Raw genomic sequence first — 15,736 nt, 5'->3', positions numbered from 1 at the left:
TAGATCACGAGTAGTCGTTTCTTGGCCTTCTCTTATTGAGGGGAACAAAGAAATAACACCGCATGCGGCCGAGGTCTCTACATTCCTCTAGCATTTTACTGTACACCACGAACACCCCGAAAATACTATGTAACTATTAATAAAGTACATATCAATAATCTCCGCTTTTGTTTAAACTTCCCACGTGGTGATGGTGACAGCTCGGGCCTTTCGGGGTGACACAGATGATCTACCCCAGATTATCTGCCCCAGATACAACCTCCACAGTATTTTCTATGTAGCTTGCTAGCATGTGCTCTCTTTACTATATATTTTTCCCTGTTGATGGAGTAGATACAGTCTACCGTTCCCTATCCGCTACATTCATATACACAAAACAGCATTCAACCGACAACCCCCAAGATGCATATCCACTATGAGCCGTGCTATAGAGCTCCTCCTTGAGGGACACTTGGTATACAATAACTCTAGGTGCAAAACAGCTAGATAGGAGCGAATGAGGAAATCTCCGCTCAGGCATCATCGCGCCTTCCCATAGCTTCATGATTGTCGCTTTGACGGCAGAACTCTACGTCTGATTCATAAGGCATGGTCATTTTTGCAGACCTTGGTCTACCAGCTAATTTGTAAAGGCGACTGTGATGAAATTTGCACAGTGTTTGGTCCGAGCGACAAGATACAAGGTATCCGCAATACCTTGAACTATCTCACACTATCTTATCATTTCGGCTTTTGGGTTTTTCGCTAAGCTTACCCTCTCCGTAACAGGTGAGATTACGCCATAGGCCCTGATTAGCAGATCATCGCAAGCGAAGTCTGTCCCCTCGCTCTATTCGGCGCACTCCACTGTGGATACTTTCGGCCCCCCGTGAGCCCTAAGCCGTGCGCGACCGGGATCGGTCTGTGAGACCCAACTTAAGCTAGAGTTAAACTAGCATAGGTTGATATTAAACCAACACGGCCTCTGACTATAAATAATACACGACCGACTCGCCCAACATCCAACTTTTGTTTTCTCCCCGCAAATTTTGCCCCTATTCTACGAAAGTCTTGATCGTCTCCTTCGCTTTTGTGGCCGCTCTCAAAAAAAGCTTCGACATCATTCATTGCCGTCTCACGTAGACAATCATGTCCCCCAAACCTGGTCGCATTTCTTCCATTCTCCGTCTATGGGGTATGATCTGGTTCTCTATTTGCTGTAAGTCTTTGTCACCCCCACCAATTACCACAAGACTACTAACCATCCTTTCCCGTACAGTGCACTGGAAAGCTTTGACAGAAGCGGTTCGTCGAGATGGCCTCGCAGCACTTAGCCGCCCGCGACAAATTCGAGATACCGCTTCAGCAAGCTTGCTTAGTATAACTTGTAACCTAACCCACTCGCCATATCTTCCCTCATTCAGCTCGTATGCGGAGTAGCCTGACCATTATACGCAGCTGGCAATTTTATTGCTTACGAAGACACAACCATTGTTCCCTCGCTCGTACAAGCCGCTACCGGCGTTGTTCTCGAACTGGGCCCTGGGCCAGGCAATCAGATTCATCGCTATGATACCTCTGTTGTCAAACACATCTATGGCATTGAACCTAATCCCCACTTCAAAGACGCTATAGATGCGAAGTTGGACAAGCATGGCCTGCGGGATAGGTATAAGCTTATAGTTTGTGGCGTTGAAGATAGCGATGTTCTAAGAGAAGAGGGAATCACGGAGGGAAGCTTGGATACTGTGTTATGCATCCAAGTTCTATGTGCCGTAAACGACCCGAGGAACGTGATGAAGGAGGTTTGGAAGTTGCTCAAGCCTGGGGGCAAGTTCATATTCTGGGAACATGGATGGAGTAGAGACCGTTTGACGACTGTAGCGCAAGGTATGCCTGTCTCTGCCAACATTTCCTTTTTCAGTGATGCAGACCGGCTAACATGAAGAAACCTTAGCTTGCTGTAATCCTGCATGGAGCACATTTGTCGGATGCCATTTGAACAGGAATGTATTGACGGACATTCTCAACAGTGGAGAGTGGGAAAATCCACAAGAGATCGAAGAACCCGAAGAACCGTTTAGTTTGATGCCTAGGATTCAGGGTGTGCTTGTCAAGAAGGCTTAGTTAGACCCTAATTAGAGTAAATCCATTCACTCTCTGGGGGTCATATAGAGTTGGAAAATAAAAACGAGTGTTGGTATGGCTGAAGACTGATGAGGTGACGGAGGTGACGTAACCCCTCACTTGCTTATGCTTCTAAATGTTTCTGCGCAAGGTTATGGGATTGTATTATGGGTATACCTTATATGCGTTGGCGGTTTAGTTTGGGATGTCTTAGGCATAGTACGGCGACTCTCTTTATTTTGATTTTGTAAGAAATGGCGGGACGCTGGGATTTGTATTGATACTTGAATTCAGTCTATGTATCCAGGGAAAGAAACCAGCAAGCGAACTATAAAACAGATCAAAGGAAACACTGAAATTAAATTCTGGATAAGAAAAAGAAAATAAGCTTCTATAGGTAACCTCATAGTTAGGTAACTAGATGTAGATCCGCCTGACCTATAAATGAGGCGGCAGAGAATGAACCTAGGGGGCTTGCCCAGAGTTTGAAGGGCGCGAAGATGGGTAAGACTCTCTGATTCGGGCTGACCTAACGAATTTTGCTCTGTCCTGTGTCTTCAGCCGCCGATGTGCAGAAGATGGCTGGCCAGCCGCCGGTAGAAGTGGTGGCGATTGTGACGCCTCCATCGTCGCATATGAGTTGTTGCTTCCTGTAGAGACCGGCGTCCCCATGGGATCCGAGTTGTTGTCCAAGTCATGGGTTATCATCCGAGCCCGCCGAGCGATGATAGCGCGAGCAGGAACAAAGTGCAAGATCAAATACTCATTGTGAAGGTCTTTGTATGTGGTCTCTGAGGTGTCTACCTCTAGAGTGTGAGCCACTTCGCCGGCGCGGTACACGTACCCATGACCAAGGTGACAGGTTTCAATCTCCAATATTTGAGCTCCTTCGCCATACAAACGCCAGTTGCGACACATCCAGTCTTCGGCCTGAGCCTTGCTGGCAAAAGTTGAGATGAACATGCTTCTGCCTTCCTCCTTGAACCCGTTGATGTGGTTCTCAAGGGCAATGGCAAATTCGTATGTGTCCTCGGTGAAAGTTTGCATGTCAGCTGCAACTAGCCCCTCTTCCACGTCCTTTGTGAAGGATTTGTCGTGCTGCACCCGGTAGAGACGCTCGGGATTTGGGTTCGGGGAACGCAATGCTCGTTCATTTTGGCCGGGTTGGGACTGATCAGGAGTCTGGGATGAAGGCGGTTGATGTGGTTGAGAAGGGTAAAATTGCGAACTGCTCGATGCTGGAGTGATGGACAAAGCGGGAAATGGAGGAGGAAATAGGTGGTATATATAGATCATCTGAGACACAGAACAGATGGTTCCGTTGGATTTCAAACACTGGGAGAACAACCAAAAATATTCAGCATGAAAGAATGAGAGACAAGATTTGAGCCTTATGAATATTCTAGACTCAGGTATCTAATCTAAAGAGAAAAAACGTTAAGTCAATCCTTCTCGCTATTTATACATAGAACCCTCCTCTATGTGGTTTGTGCTTTTTGCCGCCTTCGTAGACATCTGAAGACGTCCAAAAATGCATCTAGAAAGCCATCTAAAAGGAGATCCACGAAGCACATCAGAGTGTTCTTACATATAATATATCAGATTATTACATTCTTACGTCGACAAGGACAGAGGCCGCATGAGCGGTTGACTATTCTTGTGTTGTTGAATGGCTAAATCTTCTCTGACTTCAAGACATGAAGAAAAGCAACAAAGGACGATGTCTACCGATCGTACATGTTGCGAATGAACAAAAGCAAAAGAAGGAAATGCGACAATTTATTATATATCTTGAGGCAATCCCTTTTATCGGCGTCTATGTGTAAATGAGCCAGGTATCAAAATATGCAGCAAATGTACAAGAACAAAACTCTCGAATAGAGAGAGAGACCAAAGAAGACCAATAAAACACCAAACAAAACGCAAAACCTCATGGAACCATCTACCAACTGGACCAATCAAGCCTTCTTTGTCTTAGCCTTGGAGCCCCGCACCCTGAAGAGGTAATAGAGCGTAATAGCAGCAATGACATTGAAAATGAAATAGCACCAGAAGATTCCATAGTTTCTCCAGCGATCATCCCACTCAATCTTCCTCCCAGCTAGATACTGATCTGCCGAGCTGAGAGAGCAGTACTCACAACCGGACGTCGCATTGTAATTAGCAAGCTTTCCGGGTGCAGTAGCGAGGTATTTCTCCATATACTGGAAGCAGGTCTGACCAACAGGCGGATCAAAGACACTCATCTCCGCGGCATTACACTCGACCGGACGGCCATGGAGCGCTGTAGCCCCGATACCGCTGATGTAATAGGTAAACGGCGAGACGCGGTACATGAAGATCCAGAAGCGGGGGAGATCATCGGGCGGCTGCATTACGCCGTTGAAGATGAAGGAAAGACCGAACATCATCGTAGCAACCATAGCTGCGAGTGCGGGCTCCGGGATTGCACAGACGACTAGCTGTGCCATGCTCGCGGCGTAGATGTAGAATTGTACGATGAAGAGCATGATCAGGGAGCGGCGCTCGGAGTCTTGGTCGGTGCCGAGGACGGACCAGTAGAAGCAGGCCCAGGAGCAGATGCCAAGGCACACTTGGAAGGGGACTTCGACGAGCATTTGGGAAAGGATGAAGACTTTCCAAGAGTAGATGCGGGATGGGCGTTCGCGGACTTCGTAGAGGGAGCGCTGGACGACGAATTTGGGCATGATCTGGTTCACAAGGGTGTTGAAAATTGTGCACAGGAGGAAAATACTGAAGAGCACGTTTTGGAAGCCTTGTTGGCTGTTGTCTGCTTTCCAGAACGAGAAGCCGAGGAATAAACCAGACACACATCCCAGAATGAACTTGGAGTAGACGTATTCCGGCTGACGGTAGTACTGTTGGAAGACTCGTGTAAGGACATAGTACAGCTGGCTGCTGAGTGGCATGGCGAACTCAGAGTTGTCGTCGTCAAACTTGTCAGACTCGTCCAGGGAAGGTTGATGAATAGACGGCTTGCGGGCGTGATGAAGTCGTTCGACCTCAGCAAGTACCTCTTCATACTCTGGGCTTTTGTTCCAGGCTTCAACCCAGTCTATTGGGCAAGTATCGCCGGCAACCATTTCCAGTATGTATTCAGCGGGGTTCTCGAGTTGCTCACATGGTCGGGCACCATTGTGCTCGAAGTAGTTTAGAAGAGTGGATGATTGGTTTCCGATGTCACCAAAGTAGACAGTTTTTCCTCCCTTGGCAAGGAAAAGCAAACGATCGAAGGTCTGGAACAACTGCGCGCTAGGCTGGTGGATTGTCGCGAGGACAGCCTGGCCGTGATCTGCAAGTCTTCTGAGGAACTGACAAATAGTCCAAGAGCTCTGGGAGTCGAGACCGCTGGTAGGTTCGTCAAGGAAAATAAGCAAGGTAGGCTTTGCAGCAAGTTCAACACCAATGCTAAGCAGCTTCCTTTGCTCGACGTTGAGACCCTCTCCTAGGCTTCCCACGACCGCTTCGGCGAAATCTTCCATGCCAAGGACTTGGATAACTTGTTCCACGTACTCATATTTCTCTTGCTTGGTAACCTTTTGGGGCTGACGAAGCATAGCACTGAAACGCAAGGCTTCTCTCACTGTGGTGCTGTCCAGATGAAGATCTTGTTGTTGCACGTATCCAGTCCGACGAGGGAAGTTTGCCGCAAGGGTCTTGCCGTTCACGAAGATATCACCAGAGACAACGCCAATAGAGACTCTCTGCGCAAGAACATCAAGAAGTGTTGTCTTTCCAGCTCCAGAAACACCCATCAAGGCAGTCAAGCTGCCAGGTTTGACCCAGCCATTGACATTGTCCAAGAGCCGTCGGGTGCCCTCCTTCACCGGGATGTCGTAGTTGAGAGAGTTCCATGAGAGAATATCCTTTTGCTCCGGTAGGTGGATGGTGTCATTGGTTCTCTGCAGTTCCAGCTTGTTGACCTCCTGGATTCCAAGCTCGATGCTGTGACCTTCCTGTAGGTACTTGGGTGCATGTCCAGGGCGGAAGACCAAGGCTTCGGCCTTTGACTTGTCATCAGTGATGTACTCCGTGGCAATCAAGTAGAGGGCATTGAGGGCGATAAAGAAGGCGATAAGAATTCCGTAGTTCCGCCACAGATGAGAATGCTTGTACTCATAGTTCTTCTCGATGAAAGCATCCCCCGATACAGTTCGCTGACCGGCGATGGCACCGACAGTGGAGCAGATAAAGGACGTGCCAGTTCCATAATTTGGGATAAAGGCGGAACAGTCAAATGTTCGACCATGAAATTCATTGGCTACGAGCGCTTCGAAGGTATAGTAGATCGGGTTGATCCACCGGATCCACGAAAGCCACGGATGCATGTACGGCTGCGGCAGAGTAAACCCGGTATAAACAACAATGCAGAGCACAAGCACACCAGCAATCGCCATGGCGTGCCCAACAGTTTTGGTCAATGCACCGATGCTGCGGAACAGGCCAGACATGGCCAGGACTGCAGTGAGCAAGAACAGGTAGTGGGTGAAGAAAGCTCCCGCTTCGCGCCGCAGGTTTGTCATAAAGTAGAGGACAACTGTGAAGATTGAGATTCGTATGATCTTGATCGGTAGATCGACCACGAGGGTGGCTAGTGATTCAGTGAACGGGTGGACAAATGCATATCCAGCTTGTTTTTCGACAACAGGGCGCTGAGCATAGAGTTGAAGGATTTCGTTGATCGTAAGGAGGGCGTTCATAAGCACAGCAAAGTACATCACTGCACCCTTTTGAAAGAAGAAACTGGGTGAGTCCGGGGTATTGTAGAAGATGGATCCAAGAATCAGAGATAGAATGATCTGAACAACACCCGGTGCCATAGCTGTTGGGAGATCTTGAAGCATTCGCTGGTAGGCTCTATGCATGCAAAGCCGCACCTGCATAGGGATGGAGAGTAGGAAAGGGCTACGAGCTCGAGTGTGGCGGGCTTGCTGCTCTTCGTGGCTTTCCATGAGTCTTTTCGCGTCATTTCCATTTGGCGGATGTTCACTTTCGAAGTTTGCAATATCCTTGTGCAAGAGCTGATACTCCGGGCTCTTTTTCCAGTACTCGGAAAACTCCTTCGCTGTGCGGGGAACCTTGCCCTCCATGCCAGGCCGTGCCATGCGTTCTGCTGGGTTAGTGATGGCAGTCAAAAAGTCACCACTAACTTGGCGTTCAGGTCTCTCCCAGCCCATGTCTTGGAAATAGGGTACTGCTCGCTCCCTAGGTCCATAGTAGATCTGGTATCCCTCGTATAGGAGGACCACCTTGTCGAAAAGATCATACATTGACTGCGATGCTTGGTAGGCTGCGATGGCATGGCAGGATTGCCCCATATCAGCGGAAAGTCGTAGTGATTTCACAAATTTTAGAGCGGACGCAGCATCCAGACCACGGGTGCTGTTGTCCCATGCTCCGATGCGACAGCGAGCCAGAAACATCTCGGCAATACTGACTCGCTTTCTCTCGCCTCCGCTCACACCACGTACGTAGTCGCTGCCCACCTTGGTGTTGTAGGTGTGGGACAGCCCAAACACGGAAAGAACCACCTGAGTGATTGTCTCAACATATTCATTGCGAGTCACACCCTCCAGACGTTGGTGGGGGGCACGAGCATGGGCGGCAAATGTGAGGGTCTGGCCCACAGTTAAGTGAGGGAAATGCAGGTCGACCTCCTTGTTGTATGCGACCTCTCCTCGGTGATGTTTAATCATATGGTCAAATGCAACTCCTTTGTAATGGAGTGTACTTTCGGGCTCCACGGTCAACCCCCCAAGGTGCCCACAGATAGTCTTCAGGAATGTCGTACATCCACTACCTGGTCGACCCAGGACAAGAAGGAGTTCTCCCCCCTGGAGTAAGCCATCGAAGTTGCGGAGAATTTGTCTTGGTGGTGAGGTACGCCCAGTCAAAGCTCGAGTCGCAGCCCGGAAGGGCACTTTCAAACTGGATGTGAGGGTTTCCTGGTATTGTAGAGCGGAGCCGGAACCGCTCACGCATAGATTGGAGAAGACGACGCCTTGGTGGGGGATATCGATGCCTGAATCGTTGACCTGGTCCAACACCATTTGCGCCCATCGGCGATGATCAAATTGGGGATTGGTAGGATCGAGGTAGGGGGCGACACCTTCTTTCTTGCTTGCCGATCTTGAAAGCTGTTGGCCAAGTTTACTGGAGGCAATGCGAGTCAGGGTTTGTTGTTCTCGCTCCTCTAGTACAGTTCCAATTCGCTCCGTGATTGGAGCGAACTCGGGCTCATCATAGTCCTTCTCCATAGCGAGGAGTAGACTAGTGTGTGTAATTGTAGAAGTCTAAACTTTGGGAACAGGCATCGAGCGTACCCGACCCTTTTAATCAAAACCATTTCATCGGTGAACGGACAACAAGGCCACCGGAGTTATCCATCTTTCTTTCATCGGGGTGGAGGCTTTCCGGTGTATAACGGAGGAACGGACTCCGTTTCGCCGAGCGAAGTCTTTTACCTGACTCTCTACCCAGGATGTGACAACCTATTATTGGTATCAACAACTTTTGTTCCAATCTGATCGATAATTGTGTACAAAAAATATAAATAAAAAAAGCAAGTTTGGTTGCATCATACTGCATGCCCATCAAATGTCCCAGTTACTCCGTACCTGCGCTTCCGTTCAGGATCCCGCTCAGGACCCCTATTATTATGACACAGTAACTAACTACAGAGTGCATAAATAGATATTAGTGCTGATCTAAGCTCTCCAATTTCAAAAGGCACGAGTTTTACATCGAGAATTGGGCCCACGTGGATCCACGCGGAGTATGCATCCCGACCCCGAGCATGCATGTAAATACCTAGCCCTGGAGGTATCGGTGATTAGGGGGGAATTTCCCCTATCTCCATGGCCTAGATGGTCTTTTTTGCATGGTTTGCATCTTCATAGTTGTAGCCCTAATCCTCAGGCAGTATTTTCTCAAGTCCTCCTTTTGAGGGTTTAAATACAGGACATCAGTGTACATTATATCTTATATCTGAAGAGACTACCAAAAAAAGACATACCAAAAAAAGACATCACAAGGCCGCACAAGCGGCCGACTATTCATATATATCAAGTGGAACAGAAACTCCACAATATAGTTTTCACGCACGAGAATATATCTCAGTGATGTAAAAACATAATATTTATTTTATTTTTAGTAGATAAAACCGAAATTTGAGGCGTATTTTAGTTGAATGAACCCCTGTTTAGGGGACATTGGCACCACTCAGCTCGACCTCCTCCTGCTCTTGCTGTGTCCATCCCTTCGGCGGTGCCTGCACCTCATAGTTCCAACCCAAGGTATCCTCGACAGTTCCAGATTGTATACCACGAAGGGTTTGCAGCAACTTAACGCAAACCTCACCACCCTCCTTCTGCGCACCGCAACGGTACTCAAACTTATCACCACGGGATTGCATCGTAATACTACCCACAGGCACCAAAGCCGCCGCCGTACCAGCAGCAATAACCTCATCGAACTCTCGCAGTTCCTCATAAGCAACCCGCCTCTTCTCCACCCGATAACCCAGGGTGCGGGCAATTTCCAGCACCGACGCTGCCGTAACCGAGTCAATCGCATTCTGGCTATCCGGCTGGATCACAGTGACCTGATCTCCATCACGCTTCACTCCAATGAAAGCAGAAGTCGAGAACTCGTCGACCTCAGTGCGGGTCGCACTATCCAAATGAAGGGTAATCCCAAACCCTTCCCGCCGCGCCCGGTCACTGTGCCGCAACACAGGCGCATAATTTCCACCAACCTTAGCAGCACCAGTTCCATATGGTGCACAGCGATCAAAGTCCTCCAAGATCAGCGCTTCAACCGCGCTAGCCCCGTGGTACACGCCAGTCGGCATAGCAAATACCGCCAGCGTATACCCATCCGGCGGACTCAGCCCCAGCTGCGCAGATGAGCCGAAGAGCATGGGTCGAACATACATAGCGGCGCCGGAATCGTGGGGTGGTACATACTCGGCGTTTGCACCGACTGCTAACCGCACACACTCGATAAACAGATCCTCCGGAACAGGAGGGATGGAGACTACTTCAGCGGAGTACTGCATACGCTTGGCGTTGCGGTCGGGACGAAAGATGGTTATCTTGTCATTGGCGGGGTGGCGGAAGGCTTTGAGGCCTTCGTAGACTTGCTGGCCGTAGTTCAGGCCCGGCGCCATCCCGTGTATTGGTAGGAAGGGCGAGGCGACGAATTGCGGTGCTGACCATTTGTTCTCACCGCTATGAGAGAAGTGGATTTCGACATGGCCGTTGCCTGGTATAAATAAGAACCTACTGTGGTTTACTAAAGGGCAATTGCTTACCATCCCGGACTTTAAAGCCTATGTTATTCCAATCGAGTGCAATGGGTGGTGGGGGGAACATGATGAAGAATTGTGGAGTTGCCCATCCCCGCGGGGCCCACGCTTATTTATATCTGGAGATTCTTAAGGTTTTCCAAGGTTTTTGCTGACTACATATGTATGCTGACTACTCTTCACTATCAGAGCCCAACCCGCGATGGACAGGCAGGTCGCTGTAGGATTGCATTTGTTCACTGCGTCCAAAGGCCGTCACTAAGCACACTTTCAGTTTGCCTGGGACCTCGTGCTGCGAGAACTTTTCGTACATCTCCGCGATGTTCTCGAATTCATCCACATACGTGAACATCCACGATGTATCGAGTTTGCCTTGCACCACTAGATCCATTAAGAACGGATAATACTGCACTTGGTAAGATATTAATCCAAACTGGAAGAAAAGAACCCAACCTACCTTTTGCGGCCACGTTTGACCACCACGGACTGTCAGCGCTTTCTGCATCAAAGGCCCAATCGGGAAATCATGCGTCGTAAAAAAGAAATCCCCAACCAATGCCACATTCCCACCCTTGCGGGTTGCCTTGATGATCGCCGATAAGGTATCACTACTATCCCTCTCGAGCCCGATCGCCCGCATAGCCGGATACTCGGGTTTCTGCGAACTACGGTACCCACTCGCTTCAATGGACCGATCAAGGCCATGGTCCTGAATCGACAGAATGTACTCAGCCACATCCGGATGACCATCCACATCAACAGGGATCATGCCAAAATCCTCCGCAATCCGCAGTCTCTGCGCATCCTTATCCATGGCATAGACTCTCTTCGCCCCACGGAGCTTCGCCAGTCGCTGTGCAGCGAGTCCAATAGGCCCACAACCCCACACACCCACCACATCACCATCCTGCACCTCAGCCAGCTCCAGCGCATGCCACGCCGTGGTGACGACGTTCGTCAAACCCAGCAATTGCCGCGCATCGATATTATCCGGCGCCTTGACACACGTCAGGTCTGCATGCGGCACGCGGCAGTACTCCGCCTGGTCGCCTGGATACCCGCCACAGAGCCGGCTGTAGCCCAGCTTCCCGCCGAGACGGTGCCCGTACGCGGCTTCCATTTCCTTGGATGGGTTTGTGTTGTCGCAGAGTGAGTACTCCTGTCGCTGGCAATACTCGCAGCTACCACATGAGATCACCGGTAGGATGATAACCCGGTCGCCGGGTTTGAGGGTGTTGACCTTCGGCCCGACTTCTTCGACAAGGCCGATGGCTTCTTGGCCGAGGATGTCGCCTTTTTCCATTGCGTCTTTGAGCTCGCCCTCGTAGAGGTGGATGTCGGAGCCGGAGATCGTGCAGTGGGTGATTTGGACGAGGGCGTCGCTGGGGTCTGTGAGCTTCGGCTTGGGTACGACTCCCACTTCGACGTTTTGTGGGCCCATCCACTGCGCTGCTTTCATCATTTTGCTAGGGTGCGGCGTGTATGCCGTGCTGTGTTACATTAGAGTGAGGCTCGCTGTGTACGGTGGCGATACTTACCTGGGCATTACGGCCGCCATGGTTGGGAGTAGTTGTCGATCGCCAACGCAAAATAACAGTTCGAATGAGAATGAGTATCGAGGGGGCTGATCAACTAACTGTTGATCCTGCTAATGTATGATTGTTTGCTCCAATTGTTGAAAGATTTGGTTATGCCAAAATTGGAGCAATGGCAAAGTAACATCAAGATGATGTCCTATGGAATCACCCCGTAGGCGAGTGGCCAAAAAGCCATAGAATTGCCATTACTGGTCATGAATGGTCATCGGATTGGTTGGTCCTGTGGGTTTCCAGAAGATATATCCGAGCCGGAAATTAAGGCCGGCTATTATCAGCCAAATACACCCATTTGAACCCAAACGGCCGAGGTAGTATAGAATCGATATGTGCATATGTACCATTTACATTGTATAGAAATACAAATGCAATTGAAATGAAAATTACATTTCGGGTTCAGCATTGGTTCAATATCATACATACACCGGTGAAAACAATGTACAGGGTTATTTCGATGTGGACAGGGAAACAAAGCGGGGCATCGTATGCATGCGAAACAAATAGGATATCTTAAAAAGCAAAACGTGCATCTTAATTGGATAGCTGAGACCGGGGCTTGCGCAGTTTGACAGAATGGCCATCGGGCATAATGTCGCCCGACTCACTGTCGCTGCTGCTATCATCGTCACTGCTGGAGTCGGAGTCAGACTCGGACCCAGACTCGCCGGAGCTGGGCACTTCGTACACATCACTGCGGGGAGCTGGGGCAGACTTGGGCCCAGGTTGCAGTTTAGCAGCCATTTCCTGCTTTTGGCTGCTCAGCATGTCCTTGAGGGTTGGTTTGGGTTGTTTTGCGACAGGTTCCCGAGGGGTGGATTTTTGTGCCTCCAGCCTCTGTTCACAGACTTTCAGGTCATAGCGCAAGGCTTTGAGCTTAACGCGGAGCGTCCTTCGCCTGGCCATTTCGATTTTGGTGTTGGCCAATTTCTGCAAGAGGTCCTGCATCTCAGTTAAAACGATCGTAAGCTGGGGATCATAGCTTTCCCGAAGCTTGTGCTCGATTTCTTTCCTCTCGACGGTTTCCTTGTCCCTTTGTATTTTCTCGTCCTCCTTAGCCTTTGCCTTGGCCTTCTTTTCGATCTCAACTTGCTGAGTCAACTCGCCGATATCAAAGCCGGGTGGGTAGACCACTTGACTACTGGATGGTGTTGCCTCAGCATGTTCGGAAGTGGATTTGGGTGTTTGGTTATTGACCTTGCCCTTTGGCGCGGCTTTGCTAGACGTGGAGGTCGAAGGTGTTCCTGGAGTAGATTTGACAGCGGGGGTGGGAGTCTGCTGAGAGGACTTGGCCTTGGGTGTCGCCTTGGGTGTGGCTTTTCGTGGGGTTGCGCTCGAAGGCGTTCCCTTGGTAGTGTTGGTGGTGGGGGCGGATTTGATAATGGCAGTATTGCGCGGGGTGGAGTGTGGAGCGGGATCCAAGCTAGAAGCAAGGTTCTCTCCCTCGGCGAAAGACACAGATCGCCTCTCCGTTGCCGGGGAATCCTTGGCACGGATAGCGGACTTTTTCGTTCTGTCAATGGCAGGAGTCTGTTTGTTAACAGAAGTAAACGAAGTCGCATCGGTAGCAGGCACGTTGCTACTTGGGAAAAGCGGCCCGCCAAAAGAATTATGGGTGGATGTTACGTGGGATTCTTGCGAAAGATCCAGCCTAACGGGTTGCTTGCTAGGAGGGCTCTGTGTAATCCCCAGCCCAATTCCAGACATAGGAGGCTTGGGAGGCGCTTGGTTCTCCTCTCGAACACTGGCCTGTCGGGCTGGGCTCGAGAAAGAAGGCGCACGGACTCGTCTGCGCACTGGGCTTGTTTGGGCAGCTGGGGAATTCGACATGGACTGCCGAGCCTGTTCAGAGGGCACAACGACTGCAGGCACAGACCGAGGAGGGGTAGGGGTAGATGGGGGCCGGGTCGAGGGATGGGCCTGTCCTTGGCGAGCTTCTTTGACCGATGTGGGCTCTTCGGAGGCCTGCTTCCGCTTGCGAGATCGAGTCTCATGGGTTGTACCGTTGGTTTTCGATACCGAGAGATCCGACTGACCTGAGGACTGGGAGCTCCTAGTAACCATAGGTTCTTCCATCTGTACATCGCCCTCTAGATCTATCACATCCTTGGGTCCATTCTCTTCGCTGGCGTCAGAGTCCGAGTCAGACTCCGAGTCAGACTCTGAGTCGGACTCGTCAGAGTTGTCAGAACCAGTCTGATCTTCTGCTTCTCTTTCATCCTGCTCGGCATTCTTCTTCTTCTCCGCTTCAACCTTGTCGTTCTCACTGTCGCTTTCCTCTTCGCTCGACTCCTCACTGGAGATCCCCATCGCCGTTTCCGCTTGCTTTTTCTGCGCGGGTTGGGATACACTCTTAGCCACTGCCTGCAGATGTCCCTGTCCGTTGACTCCATTGGCCATTCCCGGTTTGAATGGCATTTTCACGATGCGCTGCGGAGCAGACTCTGGTTCCATGTCACTTGAGCTCGCGGTAGCCTCCTCGGTAGATTGCGTCTGTTGGTGGGGAATGATATGGTTGGGCGCAGACGACATGGGTGGGGATTCAGCATCGTCGGGCATTTGCGTAATTGTCCGCTTAGCTGTACTACTCGCCACGGGTAGCTTTACGAGCATTTGCGGCTTAGGCTGCGGTTCCTGGGACCCGGCAGCTACAGATGCAGGTGCAGGTTGGGATCTGGCGCTGGATTCTCGTCGTTCGGCTGGTGATGGAGACTCGCCGAGCTCCTCACTTTCGCGCCTGAGAGGCGGCGTGCCAGCAATTGTAGGGCCGATAGACTTCGCTGGTGGGGAAGTGGTGACGTGGTTGCCGATTTCAACAGAAGACAGAGGTAAATCGCGGTGACGGTGCTCAACTGATGACTTCCGAGCTGAGGAATGAGGGATATTATTGGTATGCTGAGGCGATTCAGGCGAATGTTCCCATTGGATATGAGATTGAGAGAGAGACCGAGAGCGAGTACGCAGCGATTGGGCGTTACTCTCCTCATCTTCTTCCTGGATGGCAGGGAATTGGGCTCCCATGGCTTCCTTTTTATCCTTTATGGCGCGCTTGCGCTCGTAGGCAACAATCGCAGCATCCCAATCCTGATCGACAGAAGGGAATCGCTCCGGGGCGGCCGCGGTAGGCTTTTGAAGAACTCGAACGGAGCCACGCTGGTCAAGGCCATCGGTGCGAGCTTTCCCATAGTCAACCCAGACATCGGCAACAGTGAGGTCGGGATAAAGATCGAGGTCCTCCTTCGTATCGTCGAGGATTTTCTTAATCGAAAGCGGTCTATCAACCAACACAGTTAGCAATTGGAGTTCGAGAGACCGGACAAGGTGCTTATCCATCAAGCATATGAACGCTCACTCTAGCTCTGGGTGAAGCTTTGCCCAATGTTCCTGGATCATGCCCGCAAGCCCACCAAGCGAAACCTCTTCGGGGTGCTCAAGGACAAGCAAGAAGACACCAGGTTTCTTCAAGGTCGTCGAGACTGCAGATCCCTGGCTGGAGTCATCGTTGGTAGTCTTTCGCGCGCCAAGGAAGGTCCGGCCCCAGCTGGAGCTGGAGCTCGAGCTCAGCTGCTCCCGCGGGAAGACTTTGACTGAAAGTCGGAGGAACACCATTGCGCCAAAGGAGAGAACAGGCAGTAGATGCGCATGCAGGTAATAGTTTTGATTGGAATAATGGCGCGTGGGGGAGGGAAGATGAGGTAACGGTAGTCGC

General features: G+C 50.6%; 6 protein-coding genes across 6 annotated transcripts; 1 reads left to right on the top strand and 5 right to left on the bottom strand.

Moving 5' to 3' along the window:
- Nucleotides 1-1,026: 1,026 nt before the first annotated feature.
- On the top strand, nt 1,027-2,106 carry N7471_011624 (class I SAM-dependent methyltransferase; the record flags this gene model as incomplete). Its single annotated transcript, XM_057284343.1, has 4 exons — nt 1,027-1,198; nt 1,259-1,357; nt 1,438-1,869; nt 1,937-2,106. Exons 1-4 carry the CDS (start codon nt 1,129-1,131, stop codon nt 2,104-2,106), a joined length of 771 nt encoding a protein of 256 aa, XP_057130609.1. The 5' UTR covers nt 1,027-1,128.
- A 465-nt stretch (nt 2,107-2,571) lies between these two features.
- Nucleotides 2,572-3,402, bottom strand: N7471_011623 (uncharacterized protein; the record flags this gene model as incomplete). Its single annotated transcript, XM_057284342.1, has 1 exon — nt 2,572-3,402. One exon carries the CDS (start codon nt 3,400-3,402, stop codon nt 2,572-2,574), a length of 831 nt encoding a protein of 276 aa, XP_057130608.1.
- Nucleotides 3,403-4,064: 662 nt separating this feature from the next.
- Nucleotides 4,065-8,384, bottom strand: N7471_011622 (CDR ABC transporter; the record flags this gene model as incomplete). The annotated part of the gene is made up of 1 exon (XM_057284341.1): nt 4,065-8,384. One exon carries the CDS (start codon nt 8,382-8,384, stop codon nt 4,065-4,067), a length of 4,320 nt encoding a protein of 1,439 aa, XP_057130607.1.
- A 944-nt stretch (nt 8,385-9,328) lies between these two features.
- Nucleotides 9,329-10,502, bottom strand: N7471_011621 (branched-chain amino acid aminotransferase; the record flags this gene model as incomplete). The annotated part of the gene is made up of 2 exons (XM_057284340.1): nt 9,329-10,392; nt 10,442-10,502. 2 exons carry the CDS (start codon nt 10,500-10,502, stop codon nt 9,329-9,331), a joined length of 1,125 nt encoding a protein of 374 aa, XP_057130606.1.
- Nucleotides 10,503-10,607: 105 nt separating this feature from the next.
- On the bottom strand, nt 10,608-11,993 carry N7471_011620 (putative formaldehyde dehydrogenase; the record flags this gene model as incomplete). The annotated part of the gene is made up of 2 exons (XM_057284339.1): nt 10,608-11,925; nt 11,974-11,993. 2 exons carry the CDS (start codon nt 11,991-11,993, stop codon nt 10,608-10,610), a joined length of 1,338 nt encoding a protein of 445 aa, XP_057130605.1.
- Nucleotides 11,994-12,561: 568 nt separating this feature from the next.
- On the bottom strand, nt 12,562-15,636 carry N7471_011619 (uncharacterized protein; the record flags this gene model as incomplete). Its single annotated transcript, XM_057284338.1, has 2 exons — nt 12,562-15,301; nt 15,380-15,636. The coding sequence occupies 2 exons, from the start codon at nt 15,634-15,636 to the stop codon at nt 12,562-12,564; spliced, it is 2,997 nt and encodes a 998-aa protein (XP_057130604.1).
- Nucleotides 15,637-15,736: the final 100 nt, after the last annotated feature.

The sequence above is a fragment of the Penicillium samsonianum genome (assembly GCF_028829775.1).
Source record: "Penicillium samsonianum strain IBT 33392 chromosome Unknown utg000007l_segment0_segment0, whole genome shotgun sequence".
Lineage (NCBI taxonomy): Eukaryota > Fungi > Ascomycota > Eurotiomycetes > Eurotiales > Aspergillaceae > Penicillium > Penicillium samsonianum.
This window is presented reverse-complemented; position numbering and strand designations above follow the sequence as displayed.